This window comes from Branchiostoma lanceolatum, chromosome 13, assembly GCF_035083965.1.
Source record: "Branchiostoma lanceolatum isolate klBraLanc5 chromosome 13, klBraLanc5.hap2, whole genome shotgun sequence".
NCBI classification, from domain to species: Eukaryota; Metazoa; Chordata; class Leptocardii; order Amphioxiformes; family Branchiostomatidae; genus Branchiostoma; species Branchiostoma lanceolatum.
The window spans coordinates 1901098-1922927 of record NC_089734.1 but is presented as its reverse complement, the minus strand read 5'-3'; the positions used below and the strand labels follow the sequence as shown (position 1 = coordinate 1922927).

Here is a 21830-nt window from a genome sequence, read left to right as displayed (position 1 = left end):
TGTCAAAACAAAAACACCCACTGCGGTTCTTAACAAGCCGCTAGGGGGCCAAAATTTACTTACTTTCTGTGGCATGAACTATCTACCACACAAAAATCATGACCATAGCACTTTCAGAAAATATGCCCCTAAATTTTGAAGCTCTGCTGCAGTGCCTTTGGTACCCGCTAGAAGGCCCATTATCGAACTTGACCTTCCTTTCGGTAAATCCTACCCATCCACTAAATATCATAAGGATCCATCAACAGCTTATTGAGTTATGTTGTCCACAAGAAAATTCACATCCACACAAAGCCCGCTGCAGTACCGACGGACAGTGCTAGGAGAACCAATTTTGAACTTGACCTCCGTTTTCACAACATCTACACACCTGCAAAAAATCATGAAGATCCATCAACGTTTCCGTCACTTTTTTTGCCTACATACAAAAAAAAAAAATGCTAAGTCCGCTGCAGTACTATTGAAAAACGCAAGGTAAACCATTTTCGAACTTGACCTTCTTTTACACAACCACTACACACCTACCAAAAATCATAAAGATTCATTGAAGTTTTCTTGAGTTATGCTCCTGACATACATTCAGACCCACCCAACAGATTTTTCAACCGAAAACATAATCCTCTCCGAGTACAAGTACTCGGCGAAGATAAATATCACTCCAGACATTTCAAATTTAAAGATTCTGAACGCACCAGCTGTCTAAAACTTTTACCTTTGAAAGTATAGTTTGGTTGGTCGCTTGAAGAGGCCAATAGACACGTCACTGCTGACGTATCGTATGACGTCACACCTAGCACCATGAGGTAGGTCCGCGCACTTCGGTCAACAAATAAGCCAGGCAAACTACGACGCTACGTCAAACAGTAGATACACGACCTTTAAAGTACAATACAGGTGTAACTTCTGGTTGATTTGAAGAGGATAAGGGGCTTTTCGTGCGTTTATTCAACGTCACAACTTTAGGATAAGCTCAGATGATGAACAAATTCGGCTGGAATGATGAATGTGGGGGGAAACCCTCTCGAACATGAACAAATTTAGATTTATTCCGTTCAACGTCTGCTCGCCTATCTCACTTTGATTACGATCGCAACCGACAAAGAAGCTATCAGCTTATCGCGACCCCACAGCAAAATAATCAATCCTACTGGCAGGAAAGCCTATAAGCTACATGTAGTCGCGGTGCTCGATGCGGTATCAGAAGCTGGAAGTCTGAGATAGTATCACTTTCTCAACATGTGTACACTTATCATCAAAGAAAGAGAGTAAATTCTGTGAACGAAGGACTATCAAGAACAAAGAACTGATCAACATAGAATTTTCATACAACATACACCATGGCAGAGTAGAATCGTCCTGTTTTGCCTAGGCTACTAGTACAATCGTGCTTCAAATATGCCAATTAGAGACATACCCGTGCGACTTCTTTCAGGGAGTGGTTCTTAGTAAAAGTTTCTAAGGAAAATCAGGACATCAATCTTGCGAGCTAAAGAAGCTTAGAGGACAGGTTTTTTTTTTACATTCGGGATGGAAAATGTTTCACTTAGTCCATAAAATAACTCTATTATACAGCTTTGGTGACGTCAGCCATCCTCACGGCCCCGCAAAAACAGTCTAGCGACTTATTTCGGGGGAGTAGTTCTTAAGAAAAGTTTCCAAGGACAAATTAGGACATCAATCTTACGAGCCCGAAAAAGACGCTTAAATGACGGTGAGTGGAGCGTCTCCCTGTGGGAGGAGGTTGTTTAGCACTTGCTAATCCCCGAGAGCCCAGGAGGTGTCGTGGATGGATGTAACCACACGCGAAACGAGCCAATTCTAATCTTGACGAATGCGTCTCGCCATGCCCCACGCGAATCTTAAAGATGCCCGCGCAGATTTCGGCAGTTACGCTGAGACGTTCATCTATCAGTTACGACAACGGCGACGCAGGTGGTAATACTTCTTACAGTTATAATTGCTAGCGGTTAATTAAGGTAATACCCCGTGTATGACGACTTGCTTGTCGCGCGGGACGTCTTTTGCATCGCATTCAATACACGTTAGGCGCTCGGTAACTTATGGGACATGGCAGTAGCTCATCGGTAAGGTATTCAGTCGCAGGGCTGCCCTTTGGTAACGAATTGTGAGCCAACGGAAGTTTTTTAAACAGCCGTCATATTCAATCCGAAGGGGCATTCTAACCTCTTTTAACAAAAAGAAACGTATGGTGCATATCCTAATGCAAATCTTTAATGGCTTTGAAGGTTTTGGCAGTTACGATGTGGTTTAAATCAAGATGACATTTTTCTGTATTTTATGTGAGGTATCTAAAATCAGCCTACACTACCTTTATTGCCTCTGTATGTTTCGTGTAACATATTACCAATGAATACAATGAATAGATAAATGCGTATGGTGGATTATTCGACCTGCCGAAGCTGCAGATCTCTACAAACACTGAAATAACTTCAGTTTGCAGATAATTCACTTACTGTCATTAGCGCGCAAATTAGGTTTAGAGCAACCCCAACCTCTCTGGGATCCAAGCCTTAACCTTTCGATCCAGAAAAGGGATGGCCAAGCACCGTGCCACCAGAGGGCACACTAACATCGCGCTGTCCAATTATCACTCCGCCGCCAGGTCTATACATCAGGAATGACCACATGTAGGATCATGATGATGGGTCTATCACGCGAGATAAGCTCTTTATCCCCCTGAAGAAATAACTCAGCGCACTCCGCTGTGTTTTCATTGATCTGGTGTTGTAAAAGTAATCCTTGTGTCAGTGTCTCGTCTGGGCTTATGGATTCTCATGACTAAAGGCGTCAGGAAAAAGACAGCCTATTCCTAGAGCATCAAAACGAGAGAAGATATGGATGTTACGTATGGAATTTGTAAACACTGTTATCATCAATTATTTCGTTTTGTTGTTGTTTCTGTTTGTAGGAAAGGGGTATATATCTGAATTGCCTACACAAAGAAAACTTACTAACACATTTCATACACTCCATTTATATTGGAAATTTTCATCTTTTGTGATTTATTGTTGGTCAAAAACTAATCTAATATTGACAGTACTGTACGCATTCTGAGGATTCCGGTGTGTTTTCATTGATCTGGTGTCGTAAATGTAATCCTTGTGTCAGTGTCTCGTCTGGGCTTATGGCTTCTCATGGCTAAAGGCGTCAGGGGAAAAGACAGCCTGTTCCTAGAGCATCGGAAACGAGAGAGGACATGAACGTTGTCATCGGTCGTTCGTTTTTGTAACTGTTGTTGTTTAAAGAAAATGTGTATCACAGCTGAACACTCAAAACAAATCGTATTTGCACATTCCAAACACTCTTTTTACATTTTAAATATTCATCTGATTCATTTTTTGACAAAAACTAATCAAATATTGACAGTACTGTGCGCATACTGAGGATTCCGGTGTGTTTTAATTGATTTGGTGTCGTTAAAGTAATCCTAGCCAGTGTCTTGGTTGCGGTTATGGCGTCTGATGGTTGAAAGCATCAGACTTGGACCAGACATCCCATTCGCAGAGTATCAGGACCATAAGAACACACGGTCATTACGAATGTAATTTATAAACACTATTATCATCTATTATTTCGTTTGTTGCTTTTTTGTTTGAAGGAAATGGGTATCTGAACTGTCCACGCTAAAAAATCATTTCATACACTCCTTTTATATTGGAAATGTTCATCTGTTGTGATTTATCAATATTGTTTGTCGAAAACTAATCTAATATTGACAGTACTGTACGCATTCTGAGGACACCGGTGTGTTTTCATTGATCTCGTGTCGTAAACCTAACCCTTGTGTCAGGGACTTGTCTGTGCTTATAGCTTGTGATGGTTGGAGGCGCCAGGCTGGGACCAGACATCCCATTCGTAGAGCATTAGGATCAAGAAAAGGCACGGTCGTTCTGGAAGCAATTTGTAAACCCCGTTGTCACCAGCTGGGTTTTTTTTTGTTATTGTTTAAAGGGAGGGGGGGTCTGAATTGACCACACACAAAATCTAGCTATACATTTTTACACTCGTCTTACTTTGGAAATGTTCATCTGCTGTAAGTTACTTCTTGCAAAAATCCATTCTTAATACTGGGCGCATTCTGAAGATTCCAACTCTTTACAGCATCACGCCAGCCTACAGTGCTGTACCTGGAATCTGAACCTTCAACCCTTTAATCAAGAATCAGGGTCAGTGACCTAAGCCAACATAATTTGTTGCCAACGCGAGTTGTATGATTCACTTCCGTGTATGGAAATCCATCAATGGATTAAATCACTGACAGGTAATCCACTCAACTGAAACAAAAATTACATCATACACCAGGACCTCGGTCTCCTGGCAACACTAACCCGATAACAGTGATGTTTCCTCAACATACAATATCTCAAAACATGCGTCAAAATAATGGCCTCAGGCTATAGTTGCCGTGTAAATCAGTATTGGATGTCATGGTGTAGTTAGCGAGAGTACTTTAATCAAAAATAACAATGGATCTTTCAATAAACAATTTATCAATTTTGGCTGATACAAAATGCACATTATGGTGACTGAATAATGTTTATTGGTAGCCCTTGAAAACACAATTCACAGCATTTTTCCCCAAAAATGTGTTTTTAAAGGCAAATTCCTATTCGTTAAATAACTATGCGTTCTAACGAGCCCTTTTACTCGTAAACGGATCAGGTTTTTGATATTCACAACATGCGTCTCCAAGGATTGGCTTAATGAATGAATGATTAAATGAGCCGAAGTTGTGGTCGTTAAAATCATTAATTAACTTCGTAATTTGTCTATCGGGACTTTTGAAGCTTACTCATAGTTATTCAGAGTGCGTATTGTCTGTATACAGGCGTTAACAGAGGATACTAAGTATTGTACTCAGTATTTGGGTCGACGATTGTACATATTCCCAAGAGAAAACGATATATTCTTCACGTTATCTCTAAAGTATCAAGATAATAGAGTGCATAGCAGTAGTGCACTGTGTACTGCTGCTGCAGTGGTTTGAACGCCCCCTCAGCTGCTTTCAGTCTTTCCTCAAATATATACGCTTTGTCCTAAATAGGTAAGCTGATATGTCATAGCGTCGAAAGTTTCCAGAACATAATCCAAGAACGTGTACATTTTGTCTCGTGTCAACAAATCTTTTCTACGAGCGTCCCCAAAGGGAAGCATTGCCCTTGACGTTAAGTCAACCTCGCCAGTTCTCCGCATTAATGTTATTAAGAATCTGCCTGTCTTTTTTGACAGCTGCAAGTATCCAGGGAGAAGCTACGCGGCTTTGTGTACCAGAGAAGTGCGAAGATTTCTAATATAGCAGTACGGAAATGAGGCAATTTGTATGCAATCCGCCGAGGTTTGACTGATGGGCCCCAATCTGCCGGGAGACCGTAATGAGCTCTGATGAAAGCCTTCTGACTGATATAGCTCATCATCAGGCCCGGCGGAGTGTAGTGTTTTATTAGCGGTACGCAGACCTTCGTTAGCGCACGGAAGTAAACATCGTGGAACCATAAAATGTAGAGACGCTGGGAAGTTTGGTTTTCGACAAGATCGACAATCAAGTCAAGGTCTGGCTGTAAATTAGGTTGAATTTCGTTTGGCCTAGAACATCGTGTCCTAAATTAGTCTCAGTGGGGACTGGTTGATTTTTAAGCTTCACTGGAGCTAAACAGTTCAGTACATCATTTGTGCTGAGAAGTTCGGTTTTCCACAAAATTGACGGAAAAGTCAAGGTCTGGCTTCAAATCATGTTGCATTCATTTCGGGATATGTCCTAAGCGCCATGTGTCCATGTCCATGTGAGAATGGTTTCTTACTAAAATTGTCCGCTATACCTCTAAACAGTAAATATTTCCCTCTATTACAGCCTTATTCTAAAGCCAATTGTTAGTTTTTAAATATTGATGAAGGGCACAGAAATTCCCCAACACTGTGTAAAATAAAGTAGCATGGGGTCCAAATACACGCGTATGATGGGGACCCCTTTCTCTCAAACCATGATATTGAGAACCATGACTTACATATATAGGTACAACATTGGCATGTTAGATGCTGTGGTCCAGTGATTAGCGACCATCCTTTTAGACCAGAGGTCGAGGGTTAAAATCCCAACTATATTTACTGTACTGGATGGGGTTGAAGACCTTTAGTAGGACATTGAACCCAATATCCATCGCTGATTGGTACGTGTCCAAAAGACAGTTTCTTTTGGAACATAAAACCGCCACATACAAATCCAACACATGGCATCGGGGATTTCGAGCATTTCAGTTTCCGTATACAGATACGCCTCCATAACCATTTCTCATCGCCAAGAATCCGGTGAAATATGTGTGTGGATTGTATACTAATCTCAATAATGCCTCTCCGTGGCTGTAGAAAATCCACAGACAGTCACACAACACGATCTTCAAACTCCCTCAGTAACATTTAGCTGCGTTCCGTTTATACATCCCCCAACGAAGCGTGCTCACGCCGCTGGTTTGATGGCGGTATCGATTCGCAGTCTGAGACGGTTTGTAAAGTTTGATTGCGTTCAGGTGCGCGGAGTCTGAAATGACTACACGCGTAGTTTTAAGATCGGGGTGCGCGTGACGACACTATTTTTGTCACATTCTGCGCAAAACTCTGGACATAAAACCAATGTCAGAATAATAAAGACAAGTGCCGTGAAACGGCTCCTAGCACCTTCTTGAAGGTACAGGTCACGTGGGTTAAGTTCAAGGGGAAATCCCCGGCGTTGATGTTCGACTGAGTTGCAATAAACAGGAAAAGGCTGCGCTCATCATTTCGATGTGTTTTAGATTATTACGTCAACGAATGAGCATTCAGCTAATCCTCTGCTTCTGTGACGTCATGATATACAGATAGAACACGTGACTCGGTAAGCAGTGGATCAAAAGTTGCAAAACTTTATGACGCCCCCGTCACTGTTAAGGAAGACGGATGGGTATGCGCAAAGTATCCACTCGGGTGTATACCCGTAGATTGTACCGTGGGAGTGTTTTTTTTTCATCAATCAATAGAAGATTTTACAAAACATAGAGATGATGCACTCTAGCAAGTTGCTAATATAAAACATCACCCCTGAATATAGAAATTACAGCTGACAAAGCCAAATACAATAACAATAAGAATTAAACAACAGCATCTGGGTTAGGTAGTCCGATACAGACAAGCATATATGCTAAACACAGTCATGTTAAGGTCAAATTTGGAGTTGTAACAAATATTATGTATAATAGGTGGATTATAAGTTGCAGAAACTTTATGGCACCCCCGTCACAGTTAAAGAAGACGGATGGCTATGTGCAAAGTATCCACTCGGGTGTATATCTGCAGAATGTACGGTGGGAGTGTTTTTTTTATCAATCAATAGAAGAATGTACAAAACATAGAGATGATGCACTCTAGCAAGTAGCTAATATTAAACATCACTGAATTTATAAATTACAGCTGACAAAGCCAAATACAATAACAATAAGAATTAAATACCAGCATCTGGGTTGGGTAGTCAAATACAGACAAGCATATATGGTTAACACCGTCATGCTAAGGTCAAATTTGGAGCTATAACAAACATAATGTATCGTAGGTGGATCATAAGTTGCAGAAACTTTATGACGCCCCCGTCACTGTTCAAGAAGACGGATTGCTATGTGCAAAGTATCCACTCGGGTGTATACCCGTAGAATGTACCGTGGAAGTGTTTTTTTCATCAATCAATAGAAAAATTTACAGGACACAGAAATGATGCACTCTAGCAAGTAGCTAATATCAAACATCACCCCTGAAAATAGAAATTACAGCTGACAAAGCCAAATACAATAACAAAAAGAATTAAATAACAGCACCTGGATTGGGTAGTCCAATACAGACAGGCATATATGGTAAACACAGTCATGTTAAGGTCAAATTTGGAGTTGTAACAAATATAATGTATAATAGGTGGAGCATAAGTTGCAGAAACTTTATGGCACTCCCGTCACAGTTAAAGAAGACGGATGGCTATGTGCAAAGTATCCACTCGGGTGTATACCCGCAGAATGCACGGTGGGAGTGTTTGATCCCCACAAATGCGCTGCCGTGTTTGAAGTGAAATCCCCGGGATCACACATGTGTGTGGGCGCCACTTTCCCGCAATCTACGCGGACTACTGGCTGGGAAGGTGTTACCGCACGGGTATCTAAAGTAGAAGGCGGCAGTTTGCTGTGATATACTGGTTAATGTCTCTTTGGTCAGGTCTTACGGATTTCAGAAACAGGCTTGAGGATAGGAATATGTTTCTGCACATGTATCTAAAGTAGAAGGTGGCGGAGTGTTGTGATATACTGGTTAATGTTTCTTTGGGTAGAATCGGGATAAAGGCGGGACGGTGTTGATGCACGGGAATATCGAAGAGAAGGCGGAAGATTGCTCTGATGAAGTGGTTATTGTTTCTAAAGACATTTGCTAAAGGCACTATCATTTTTTTCCAAAATTGAGAATCGGGTTCTAGACAGAAAGGCATTACTGAACATGTGCAACGTAGAAGGCAGCCGGTTGCTGTCATATAATGGTTATACTATTCCTTTGGTCAGGGCTTAGGGATATGAGAAACGGGATAGGCTAGGAAGGTGTTACTGCGCGGGTATCCAAAGTAGAAGGCGGCAGTTTGCTGTGATATACTGGCTGATGAATATTTGGTTAGAATCGGGATGAAGGCTGGGAAGGTGTTAATGCACGGGGATATCGAGAAGAAGGCGGGAGATTGCTTTGATATAGTGGATATTGTTTCTAAGGATATTTTCTAGGGCACTATCATTTTTCCAGAATGGATAATCGGGCTCTAGACAGAAAGGCGTTACTGACACACATTACTCACATGACAAACTAACGAAAAAGATTAGCCTAAACAACTCATTGCAGTATGCTTTCTCTTGGATTCTTTCAAAACATTGTCACCAGTCAAAAACTCTCGCTTGTTTCCAGTAACGTCGAAATCCACAGTGAAGCATTGATGCTAATGAAGATACTCGGCAAGTTAAAAGCTGGCAAGTTGTTAGGAAGTTTTTCTCCCCATGCTCATGTTGCAGCTTGATAAAGATATATTGCTGATCTAGCTTGAACGCTAAAACACGGCTCAGTCACGCCTTATCATGATCATCTTTGAGTATCAACTTGTCCATCAATCTCCATTAAAAAACCAGTTTCACAGATCTGGCATCACCAAACACCGCTGACGCTAACACAAATCTGCAGATAACATGATTTGTAATAGAGCTTTATTGTTAGATAATAAGCGAGACGTTCGCAAACGCCTTCAGCCATGGACTGCCACCGAGCATACAGGATAAATCTTCATCAGTCATAGCGCCTTCCCACATTACAATCGCCGCAGGAGGTTTCACGGAGATTCTCCGATTCGTGAGATCTTTTATATACATCAGTTTCTCCTGTGTTCTCACTACGTTACAGCCGGGCACCCTGTGGCGGTACTGGCTGTAGCGCCTCTCATGCGGACACGCGTTCTAAGTAAGTAATGTGAATGTGATGTTATCTTATTCTGTCTCTAGTTCACTATTGGTCAGGCTGTCATACAACCAAGTTGCCCAAATAGTCGATGTGTTACGCCGAAGGGCGGTTAAACCTTTTATAGAGATACAAGCACAGAAGCTACTGTGTTACGCTGAAGGGTGGCCATACCGGCTATTCAGATACAGATGTTCTGAATTTTAATCGAGAAGTTCAGTTGAAAGTTGGTTCTTTAACGTACTGAAAGTGTGGATATCATTTAAGCAGGAGGACAGTTTATGATATATGTCCACCTCTAACAGCATGCAAACCTGCCAGTGCTCAACAAGGCTGGATTTAAAACTTCGACTCTATGGTTTTAAAGCAAGATGGCTAACCACTCTGTTCATCTGAATCACAAGGCAATATTATGTAAACTTTGCCGGGGGTGGCAGGCCTGTCGGCCCGTGCAGGCCTCGTCTCCGGCCCGCTGCCTTTCCCGGTGGACACGGTAAATGACGTCATGACCTGCTCCGGACCTGACCCGCATCGCTTTTCACCACCCACCCGGCACTCAGGCGAGATTTCTGCGCCGTTTTTTTTATGTATTCGGCGTGGACAATATAACGCAAAGCTCTCCATAAACTTTCACTACTGGATATTGGCGCCTACTTTTCATCCAGATTGGATTCCCGCTACTATACCTGCCCCGGTTCCAATCTGAACACTTACGGTGCAAGAACCAACATAGCAGGAACGAAGGTACCCTAGTTTCGTCTTCACACTGTCGTCAATGGAATAGGCGCCTTTGTAGTCAGACTCCATATTTTTACCGACTTCGACTCCGACATTAAACAATGCAAACATTAAAACTGTTGGCCCACTCTAAAGACTACGCGAAAACTGGTTCACATATAGTTAACCATATCCTCTATTACCATGTACTCAATGTAGCATGTCTGTATATCAGCCCGGTTCCACTTTAAACAATTACTGTGCAAGAACCACGAAGATACCCTAGTTTCGTCTTTACATTGTCATCATGGAATAGGCGCCTTTGTAGTCAGACGCCATAATTTTACCGACTTCGACTCAGACATTAAACAATGTAGACATAAAACTGTTGGCCCACTCTAAGGCCTACGTGTAAGCTGGTTCACATATAATAAACCATATCCATGTTTCTCTTTTTTATATTCTCTGTATATATTATCTCTATCTTTGTTTTACCGCTGTCTTTCTTTGATGATTGAAAGCCGTTTTTGCCTTTGTTCTGGTGGGAATCGAGTATCTTATCTGAACAATAGATTGAATCAATAAATAAATAAAAAACAAAGACGAACAACAAATCATCTATCATCAAAGATATATTTACTATCGTCAATCTTTGATGATTGAAAGCAGTTTTTTACTTCATTCTGATGGCAACCGATAATACAAACAATAGATTGGAACCATAAATGTCAAACAACAACGAACAACAAAGACTGTATCCTTGAAGAAAATTTACCATTGTCGATCTTTGATGATTTAAAGCTGTCTTTGTCTCTGTTCTGATGGAAATCGATTTGCTAATGAGAACATTGAATTGAAACCATAAATCACAAACAACAACGAACAACAAAGTCTGTATCCTTGAAGAAAATTGACCATTGTCGATCTTTGATGATTCGAAGTTGTCTTTGTATTTGTTCTGATGGCAACCGAGTCCCTAACACAAACAATACATTTAATCAATAAATCAGAAACAGCGACGAAAACAAAGTCTCCATCCTTTAAGAAAATTTACCATTGTCAATCTTTGATGATTTAAAGCTGTCTTTGTCTTTGTTCTGATGGCAACCGAGCCCCTAACGCAAACGATACATTTAAACCATAAATCACAACAACGACGAATAACAAAGGCTCTCTCCTTGAAAAAAGAATTATCATTGTCAACCTGTGATGATTTAAAGCTGGTTTTGTCTTTGTTCTGTTGGGAACTCAGTAGTGAGTGTGAACAATAAATTGAATCAATAAAACAGAAACAACGACAAACAACAAATCCTGGCTCATGTTGAAGAAAATTCACCATTGTCAATCTTCGATGATTGAAAGCAGTTTTTGTCCTGTTCTAATGGGAACCAAGTGCCTAATGCGAGGAACGAATTAAATCTATAGATCTCAAACAACGACGAACAATAAATCCTGACTCCTTGGACCTTGAGGAAAATTTACCGTTGCCAATCTTTGATGATTTAAAGCCGTTTTTGTCTTTGTTCAGGCGGGAACCAAGTGGCTAATGTAAGCAATAAATCTAATAGATAAATCACAAACAACGACGAACAACAAATCCTGACTCATGTTGAAGAAAACTCCCTCCACAGTGACAAACTGCACCCCTATTCCAGCTAAAGCTGTTTCTTACTGCGGGGACCATGGGTACGTGATGAGAAAGGTAAACCTTTGTGCATAGCATGTGTTAACGTTATGATAGAGAATAACAAAGATAGAGATACAAAGAGCGACTATATTGTATGAAAAGAGGAATACATGGCACATCGTAATAGAGAGAATGGTTAACTACATGTGAACCAGCTTACACGTAGGCTTTAGAGTGGGCCAACAGTTTTATGTCTGCATTGCTTAATGTCAGAGTCGCAGTCGGTAAACTTAGGCGTCTGGCTACAAATGTGCCTTTTCTATTGATGATCATGTGAAGACGAAACTAGGGGTCTTCGTGGCTCTTACTCATTAAGTGTTCAAAATGGAATTCGGACATCTAAAGCCGTCGCTTCCTGCGGGGACACTGGTTACGTGATTGGAAAGTAAAACCCGGCATGTTCATATCGTCGCGTTCATTTGGCACGGACACCCCTATAAGCCTGGCAATGTTGTCGTTCCGCTGCAGGGCCAGTCGAAATAAAGGTCAGTCGGGAATATTGATATTAGATGAGCTGTGGGGTGAACACTGCCGTGGACGGCATTGCAGATTGCTGGGAAAACGCTTTCAAGTCAGTTCGGAAAAAATATTACATCGATGGGGCCTTAGTTGATATTTGGTGGTAATATGTGAAATCGCGCGTTTTGGACAAGTGCTACATAATCGTTGGTAGATCAAACAATGAACATCTTGAAATTATCAACATTTTATTGAACCATAGTAGAATGGAACTCGTTGTCATCGAGTACAGTGGGAGAATCCTCTCTAAATAGCTTTAAAGAATGGTTGCAAAGACTAGGTGTGACAAGCCGTTCAGTGTAATATAACCAGCTGCTGTCGCGCCGCGTGCCTGCGAATCTGGTGTATTACACCGAATGGCGGTTATACAGGCTATAAAGACACAGATACAGATTGTTGATCTTTTCCTCCCTGACCATAAGTTTGGAGGCTATATCAGTTTGTTTCTCTCTTTCCAGATTTCTCTTGCTCCCACTTTAACACCCACATACAAAGTCCGGTTAGTGCTTAACCGTTCAAAACCGCACAAGTAAAGCAACATTAGACCTACAAAAATGCCTATCAACTCACCTTGGCTGTCCTGTGCGGCTCCGACGGTCGTGCCTCCATCTAAGCTCACCAACATCAGAACACACGACACGGCAAGAGTCAACCTCGCCTCCGACATAACAGATCCAGCAAGAGTCCACCGCATTGTCATTGTAGCTCCTCAGCAGTGTGGATAGTCACCGTAGTCTCTTATCAGTCTAGCTTGCAACCGTGGTCCCCTAACAGTGTGGATTGCCACCGTCGTCCCTTCGCAGTGTGGGTAGTCACCCTAGTTCTTCACCAGTGTGGGTAGTCCAAGAGTCCGTCTCCAATGTGAAGAGACATCCGTTGTCTGTCCGTTAACGTTCCTTCCCTAGACGATAAGAACATATGTCACGCCGTGAGACATGTAAATTGCGGACTGGCGGCTCTCCGCCATTTGCGGCAAGATCTGTGTGAGATATTACAACTCTACATCACGTTTCATGTCGTTGAGATTAGAATAGCGATAGTTATCCTGGTTACCAAGCTGTGCGATGAAGCTCGAGTAAACGATACCACAGACTGGGACGACTGTAGACGATGTGTTACTGAAACCAATACAGGATGAGGGTGAGGCCATTCTGAAGCAGGGGTGGCTTGGGGACCTACTTTGAACTGGTGTGTTATGCCGAGGAACGTTATTTTCGATTGGACAATGCAAATACAACGGTTTATAATCAGTTCTTTTAAATTAAGAATTTTGGGATCTAAGGAGAAATCAATTGACTGGATTTGTCGACTGTGATACGAAATATTTATCTCGTAAAGCACACCTAACGCTCCTTTCTTATACGCATTATTGTCTCAAACAGTGTTTACATATTCCTCACCATAGGTTTCCTATAACCCAATTGGACTCAATGATAATTTTAATATTCGATTCAATTAAAGATGCTTTCGGCGACTAAAGAGATTTAAAACATTGTTCCGAAATCTGCAGCATCTGTACCACGAGTGAGACTTAGAAGAAGAAACCACATTGTTTGAATCTGTGATTTTGTTATTGTTCAAATCTGAGGCGTTTATGGAATCTGAGCAAGTTGCGAGTATAGTATATCTACAGCCAGTGCACTCCCGCACGTACGATGATTGATGTGTTAGAGAGGGAAGTATGCCGATAGGGAAACAGACGCTTCCACGCCAAGTAATAGCGTCCCGCAATCTATAAAACGGGTGGCCTTTCGAGCGTGGACCAATCTAAATTGTGTCGCAATCCCCGCACGATCTTTCGCCATATTTCTCTTCCGTAGGAGAGGAATGTAATGATACTGTTTAATGTGTTTGCTGACTTTTGACTTCTGGTTTCTTCGATTTTTCTGCCGGGGACAAAAGAATGCAAGATACCATCGCACCATTTCCCTTCAGAGCCATGAGTGTACAGATACAACATGATGGCTTCGCTGCATAACCGAAAAAAATAGGCTAAAGAACACTATGAAAACCGATTGGGACGGGGGTTGATATCAACTTCCTACGACATTTGACCCATCGCTGACGTAACACATACAGAAAGTCACGTGTCCACAGCGATTGGTTTAGACAGCTGAAGAAGAGAGTAAGTCAATTAAAATTTAGTTGAGTCCAATTTCTTTAGTTGGAACACGGTTTATCTCTTCACAATTGTAAATATGTTGTAAAAACGTGTCCTTTTCACATTTTTGGAGGGTTATCAAGAGCTTCCGTACAATAACATATTTTAGATTGATCCTATTGCGTGAAACGAGTGCGTGTAACAAGTCATTGTTTACGTGGTTATGTGGTAAAGCCTCTGTAATAAGGACGGAATTCGTGTTCGTTGCCCGCGAGTCCATGCCGAATGAAAACCATTTGAAAACATTTGAACATACATCTGAATCCACATCAGGCCGAGATGCCATTACCGTGAGAATAACAGTAACAGTTTCAGCACCGTGGAAAGTAACTATACGTTATCAATGGAGCATGCATGAAGATTCATGTCTGTGGCATTTACACAGGCTTATGATATACGATTATCTATGAGGCATATTCTTCAACACATTCGTCTTTGTGGAATATCTTGCCTGTCGAAGAAGACATGGTAAGGCCTTGGAAAAGAAATATCATATTTCCGTTTACGGGTCTGAAATAAATGAGTCGGTAGGTAAAGATTCTCTTTTTTTATAGATTTTGTTAGAACTTATCCATCGCAAGCAAATACAGATTGGCTGAAATTTATCAGTACATCGGTATCAACATAATGATACAGATACATTGCACATAACATTTTTATGAAGGGTGGCAACAAAAAGGGGGACTAGGTTTGATGGGCCTGTTTATATGACTTTTATATGGAAAGGGAAATGAAGAGGAATGGTTGAAAAAAGATTCTGCTATGTTTTCAGAATTCAGATGTCAGATCGAAAATGCCATGTCCTTAACCAGATGTCGAATGCACAAAAAAAGCTACATGGCGGGTCGGCAAATTTTGGGCAGGGTCGGTCAGGTGACCGGAAACACAACATTTTTCCAAGCCCGTAGGAGACGCGTACGCTGTATCAGTGTTTGCCAAAGCACTTGAATGGTAAAGTGTGCGCTATTGACTTTTGCGCTGGCAGAAGAATATATGTTCCCCAAGGCGGCGCATCGTCCGAGACAAACGACATGCTAAGCTTGATACTTGGATCTTATGGCAGAACCGTGCAGATAGGAGAAAACTGTATTGCATCTGACTAGCTACAATTAGGTTTAGTGAACTCAATTCAAAGTCTACGCAACCGACATTAGCGTTAACAACTAATGTTAGGATCACATTAACTGGTGCCGGTTAAGGCTGAAAAATAAAAGTGTATACCAAGAAACATACACAAATCATGCTCATGATTAATTTTCTTGTTACGCATTTTGCATGTTTTGTAGTCTTTCATGTCATTCCATTCGTTCCCACAAACTGCCCGGCCGGCCACCGGTTCGGAAATGTGGCACTAGCCTATGTGACTCTTGCACAAGGTGAATTATTGTCCTAAATTAGCAGATTTGTCCAGACAATATATATATTGGATGCCACTGCATGTCAGTTTACCCTTGAAAAGTCCTGCAAAAAAATTATTGCTGTATCCTCCATTAATCCAAACATACGACCATTCTTTACCTTTTCTCTCTGTATGATATATTTATCAAAACTGCATGACCATCCAGGAGAGAACTATCTTCTACCAGACGCGTGCCCACTTGTTGAGATATCTATTAGTAAATGACCAGTGATCGATCCTGTGTTGGAGCCGATTTGCAAACAAAACCGAAGTGATTCTTATTAAAGATTTTGGCCCGCGCCTTTTCACCAGGGATGCCAATCAATTTAGCTTTAGCGCAGACAGTTGCAGAAATATACGGCCGGGAATCGATCGCTAATAAACACTAATTCAGTGAAACATCCTTGCCCTGTGGCTACTCGTATTTAATTTGCGCTGACTTTGTGTAGGGACGCGTTTCCTTTGGGATGTCCCTAAAGCAATCGAGTGTGGCTATCCCTGACTTTGTAAAGCTCTAGAGGGACGTTAAGAGTGGAAAAGAAATGTATATATCAAGAAATGTGACTGATTTTTTTACGTTTTGTGTGTATGCCAAGCTGCACATTGAAAATAACATTACGCCTCAGGACTTGTCCTAGATTGCCCAACAGGGATGGCGAAAGATGGATCGCACAAGACCTTTGATGCTGAAGACCTTTGATGCTGGCAACTTAGACAAAGGATTAGGAGACTGGCAACTCAGACAACTGATCGATGAGGGGACCTTACCACGATCAACTCAGACACAGGATGAGGAGACCTTATCAAGATCAAGATCAAAACATTGTAAAGGAACGCGTTTTCTTTTGGATGTCCTAGAACCAACTGACTGTGGCTATCCCTGACTTTAAAGAGGGACGAAATATCAAGAAAAATATACACATATTATTCTCAGGACTATTTTCTAACGTTTTGTGAGTTTGCCAAGCTTTGCATTGGAAATAACATCATGCTTCAAGACTTGGAACTACTGACCCACGATCACACACCAGGGATGGCGAAAGATGGACCGCACAAGATGGAAAAGCCTTGTTGCTGGTATCTCAGACAAAGGATCGATGAGGAGATCTTACCAAGATCAAGAGATTGTAGAAGGGCGCATTTCCTTTCGAATGTCCCAGAAGTCAATCGGCTGTGACTTTGTAGATGGACTCTCAGGCTGGAAAAGAAAAGTGTATCAAGACAAATACACACATTATGCTGATGAAAATTTTGTGTGTGTTTGCCAAGCTGTGCATTAGATATAACCGTACGCTTCAATACTTGGAACTACTGACCCACGATCGCACACCAGGGATGGCGAAAGATATACTGCACAAGATGGAGGATCCTTGGTGCTGGTAACTCAGACAAAGGATGAGGAGACCTAACTAAGATCAAATTCAAAAAATTGTAGAAGGACGCGTTCTTTTTTTAAGTCCAAGAACCAACCTACCATGGCTACCCTTGATCTTTGTACAGGGACGCTTAGGATGAAAAAGAAATGAATATATCAGGAAATATGAGTTTTTTTACGTTTTGTGCATTTGCCAAACTCTGCATCGGGAAAAACATTACACTTCAAGAGTTGGAAGCAGTACTGGTCCGAGATAGCCCATCAGGGATGGCGAAAGATGGACCGCACAAGACGGAAGATCCTTGGTGCTGGCAACTCAGACAAAGGATGAGGAGATCTTACCAAGATCAAGAAGATGTCTTAGAAGCAATCAGCTGTTGCCATCTCTGATCTTTGTGTCGCTGCAGGTGGGATTGAAGTGACATTTCACTCGGGTGAAGAAGATGACTTCAGGTGAGAGAGTAAAGCTACGGACCAAATTGGAGATCGGACTTTAATTTTGAACGGATTCGGAGGAAAGCCAGACCAAATCTTTGGTTTAGATATCATCGGCAAGATGTGGTCAACAGAGAATCTTGGAAACTGTCTCAAAATGTCTTGTCTGGTATCAGATGTATTGCAGTTGATAACAATTTTGCCTTTAAATATCGAGTTTGTTTTATCAAATCCCAGGAAAACTTAATGTTTCTTCGGGCAATTTGTTCTCACAATCTCCAAATCCAGAATTGCCGTTGCATGCAATGAGGCGATGCTCTACTGATATAATCTAGATACCGATGTTATTGCTCTTCGTGTAATTTCAGTCTGGTCATTCCCAATAGTGCTTCATGTGCAGACACGGGCAATATACTGAGTTATTACTACAAACCACGGACACCTACTTCTGGCGGTCAGTGGCATTTCTACACCGGCAATCTTGGCATCAGTGGCGGTCAACCGGTAAAGACAAATAGAGTGCAATAGGACACACCATATATTACAGAACATGTTTACCGCCTTCCAATTCCTCACAAAGACTATAAGAGCCACCATTACCTTAACTTTACACACCATTACCTTAGCTTTTTCGGGCCAAACAAACCAGTATAGTGTCACGTGCAAATACTATATACAATATAAAATATTCCGGCTTGTAGAAAACCCAGCGGTGCAAACGCTTACGTTGATTTTATATCACGTGTTGATTAGATCGTGTAGAAGGTATGGTTTTCAGTGAAAACCTGTAACGTAACGTGACAGCCTGAGCTTTTGGAGAGGTAAATTGTGTCACGTTTCGGCAGACATGAACTCTGTAGTTCTAATGCTGATTCAGGGTCGCTGAAAAGTCCCGACCATTATCTCATTTTTTGTCTATATCGACTGGTTAGAACGTACATACAGAAAGCACATGTGTCAAAAAAAAACATTAGTGACAGATACATTCATCTCAGTCAAATTCATCTCGCTTCATCACATCAGACTCGAGCTCTGAAACAGGGTCACAAGAAAGTCTCGATCATTATTTCATTTCATACTGTAAGGATTGATTAGAATATGTGGAAAGTAAAGGCCTAGCTGAAAACAGGTACAGACGGGGATTTTTTTAGAAGTAAAATGCATCACGTCGCAGCAGACTCAAACTGTGCAGCTTCTGGTAAATACTCAGGGTCGCTGAAAAGTCAAGATAATTACTTCATTTCAGGTTTGCATAATCTGAATATAACGTGTAGAGAGTACAAGAATTTCTGGAAACACCAGGTACACACAGAGCTTTTTGAGAAACGAGAGGCATCTCGTGTAGCAGAAAAGTCTCAAACTGTGCAGCTTCTGGTAAATACTCAGGGTCGCTGAAAAGTCACGATCATTACCTCATTTCCGACTGTATGGATTGATTATAATGTGTAAAGATTACAGGCCTTGTTGGAAACCGGTACAGACGGGGCTTTTTGAGAAGTAAGATGCATCACGCTGCATCAGCAGACAAGTCTCAAACTGTGCAGCTTCTGGTAAATACTCAGGGTCGCCTAAAAGTCACGATCATTACTTCATTTCCGGCTGTACCGGCTGATTAGAACGCGGAGACCACGGAGCGTGGCGGAAACGCGAAACCCGCGGGGAACCCAGCCAGGAAGGAAGGCTCCATTGCGCTAATTGCCAAACATCTGCTCATAGATTGCACAATTCCCACCGTGCCGCCTTACTCACGCACATTACACGGCTCTCTCCCGGTTTTATGCATTTTATCGGTCTGACTGCCTGTCTGCATAGGCTCACTCCCGTGAGTTAGTCGATAAGTTGGAAAGTGGTATCGTGATAGCTTTTGGGTCGTCGTATTTTCTAGTGTTATCGAAAAGTGAGACGGTACTTTCAATCATATTTGACTTAAAGGAAGTGAAACGTGTTGTTTGATCCGTTTCTTCTTCTTCCTCGTCTTCAACCAAACCTATGAGGTCAATGACCTGGACCAGGTCACTAGCAAAGTGGCAGACACCCAGTGATGTGCGATCACATAATGTAGCAAGTGACAGACTGCTCTGTATCTTCCTACTCATATATATATATATGTGTGTGTGTGTGTGTGTGTGTTTGCGTAGGAAGCAACAGAGCAGTAGTTTGTTAAAAAATACCATATAGATATAAAGGGAAGCATTAAAATGTTGCATATCTGCTTCAGAGCTCAGTGTCTTGTCATTACTATTCAGAGAGGGTTATAAGCTTTACTGAGTTCAATATGTTCTGGAAAAGGCTGCAATCCTCTCCAGTAGCACACATATGTGATTCAAACACATAATACTGGCAGCTGGATTGGATCTGAAACCAGAGGTTGATGACCGACAAAAAATATTGCTAGCAACCAGACTTCCGCACACTAACCTGGCGGCATTTCATCAGACGAGCCGTTTTCGTTGGTATAATAGTTGATCATTTACTAAATTGCATAGCCACGTACAGCCATTAAATATCATGTAACGTATGTACCACTCAGTGGGCATAGACGTAAATAGGACCCATTAAAATTATGTAACGCAGAGTATGCTTGAGCGTTAATAGCATGCATTAACACTTACGCGTGAAAAATAACTGAGATAGTGAGATGTTTCCCTCGGTTGCTTTCGTACCTTCTCATTTTGCATTAAGGATTAATAGCACATGCGAGCATCTTAATCCTCGAAGCAGTCTTTAATTTGATTTCTCTGTATCTACTCATTTTGAGTAGAAAATTAATAGCACATTCGCGCATCTTAATCCCCGTAGTACTCTTTAATTTTAATTTCTTTGCACCAAATCATTTTGAGTAAAGAATTAATAGCACTTTCGGTCATCTTTATTCTCGAAGCACTCTATAATTTTGATTTCTTGTACCAACTCACGTTGAGTAAAGAATTGATAGCACTTGCGCACATCTTAATCCTCGAAGTACTCTATAATTTTGATTTCTTTGTACCTGCTCATTTTGAATGAATAATTAATAGCCAATTCGCGCATCTTAATCCTCGAAGCACCCTCTAATTTTGGGGAACTTCGTGATGCCACACATTGCCATCTTTTCCTTTCATCTGTCAAGAAGGTATGGCTTACCCTCGGTTATCTTGAGTTTAAAGATACGAATGGGCTGTAAAAATTACCAAGCAAAAAACTAATAGAATGAGTGTGTAGATAAAATCGGTTAAAAAATAAGGATAAACACAAAAGTCACGACACAAAGAGAACAGAGATTAACGTAATTGCAAGAACAAAAAGAAGATTTAATGATGAAAAATGAGGTTGAAAAATACGTTCAACTTGATAAAACAACGAATATGAGCTGTGAATGATCATAGTATGGCATTGGCAAAGCTAATGGATTAAAAACATTCTTCTTTCATTAATGTTACGATTGGACTACGTAGCCTGCTACTTGCTTGTGATATTCTACGTAATAAATTCCAGCTTTTCAAGTTGGTTGCGTTCGTTTCACATTTACGAAGGGGTGCTGACAATCAAGGTTTGGCAAAAATCAGGAAACACCGCCAATTAAAGATAATTTTTTCAAAAGTTTGAAGTTTAATCACATCTTGTGGCGACCCTATGTTCCCCCCGCTGTTGCTAAGCAACCGCATAGTTGATGTATCGTCCTATGGATGTGTCTATCAAGCCGAAAATCATATTACTCGTGGAGGATTGTGCGGGGTACGAGCGGCGGAACCAGTCATTATCGTGCGCGCGTTCCATCTGGTCAGGGCGGGCGTCGTCATTAAACTGCCACATGGATTCAAAGGGTGATCAAATTGACACATGGCTTCGAATCAAAATTGCTACCTGGCTTGAAAAGGAATCCATTTCTGTCATTTGATGGGGCGTGAGTCGGCGTTGTTCGCCGTGAGATACATAATTAGATGATTAGTGGAGTGGATCCCGCTTTGTGGTGCGTTATAAATGATGATGATGATCCACTGTGTTTTGCAGCTCAGGTAGTTGAGGAAACAACCTCTGGCTGCAT

General features: G+C 41.5%; 1 protein-coding gene across 4 annotated transcripts in view; it reads right to left on the bottom strand.

Moving 5' to 3' along the window:
* LOC136447854 (plexin domain-containing protein 2-like) overlaps positions 1-13167 on the bottom strand; it is a 41268-nt gene extending 28101 nt beyond the window's left edge. For all 4 annotated transcript variants that reach the window (XR_010757783.1, XR_010757782.1, XR_010757784.1 and 1 more), the window contains exon 1: positions 13007-13167. Coding sequence is in view for 1 of the 4 variants with exons in the window: in XM_066446963.1 (XP_066303060.1) it covers positions 13007-13136 (130 nt within the window). In the remaining 3 variants the exon portion in view is untranslated. The remainder of the gene's footprint in view (positions 1-13006) is intronic.
* Between the last annotated feature and the right edge of the window lie 8663 nt (positions 13168-21830).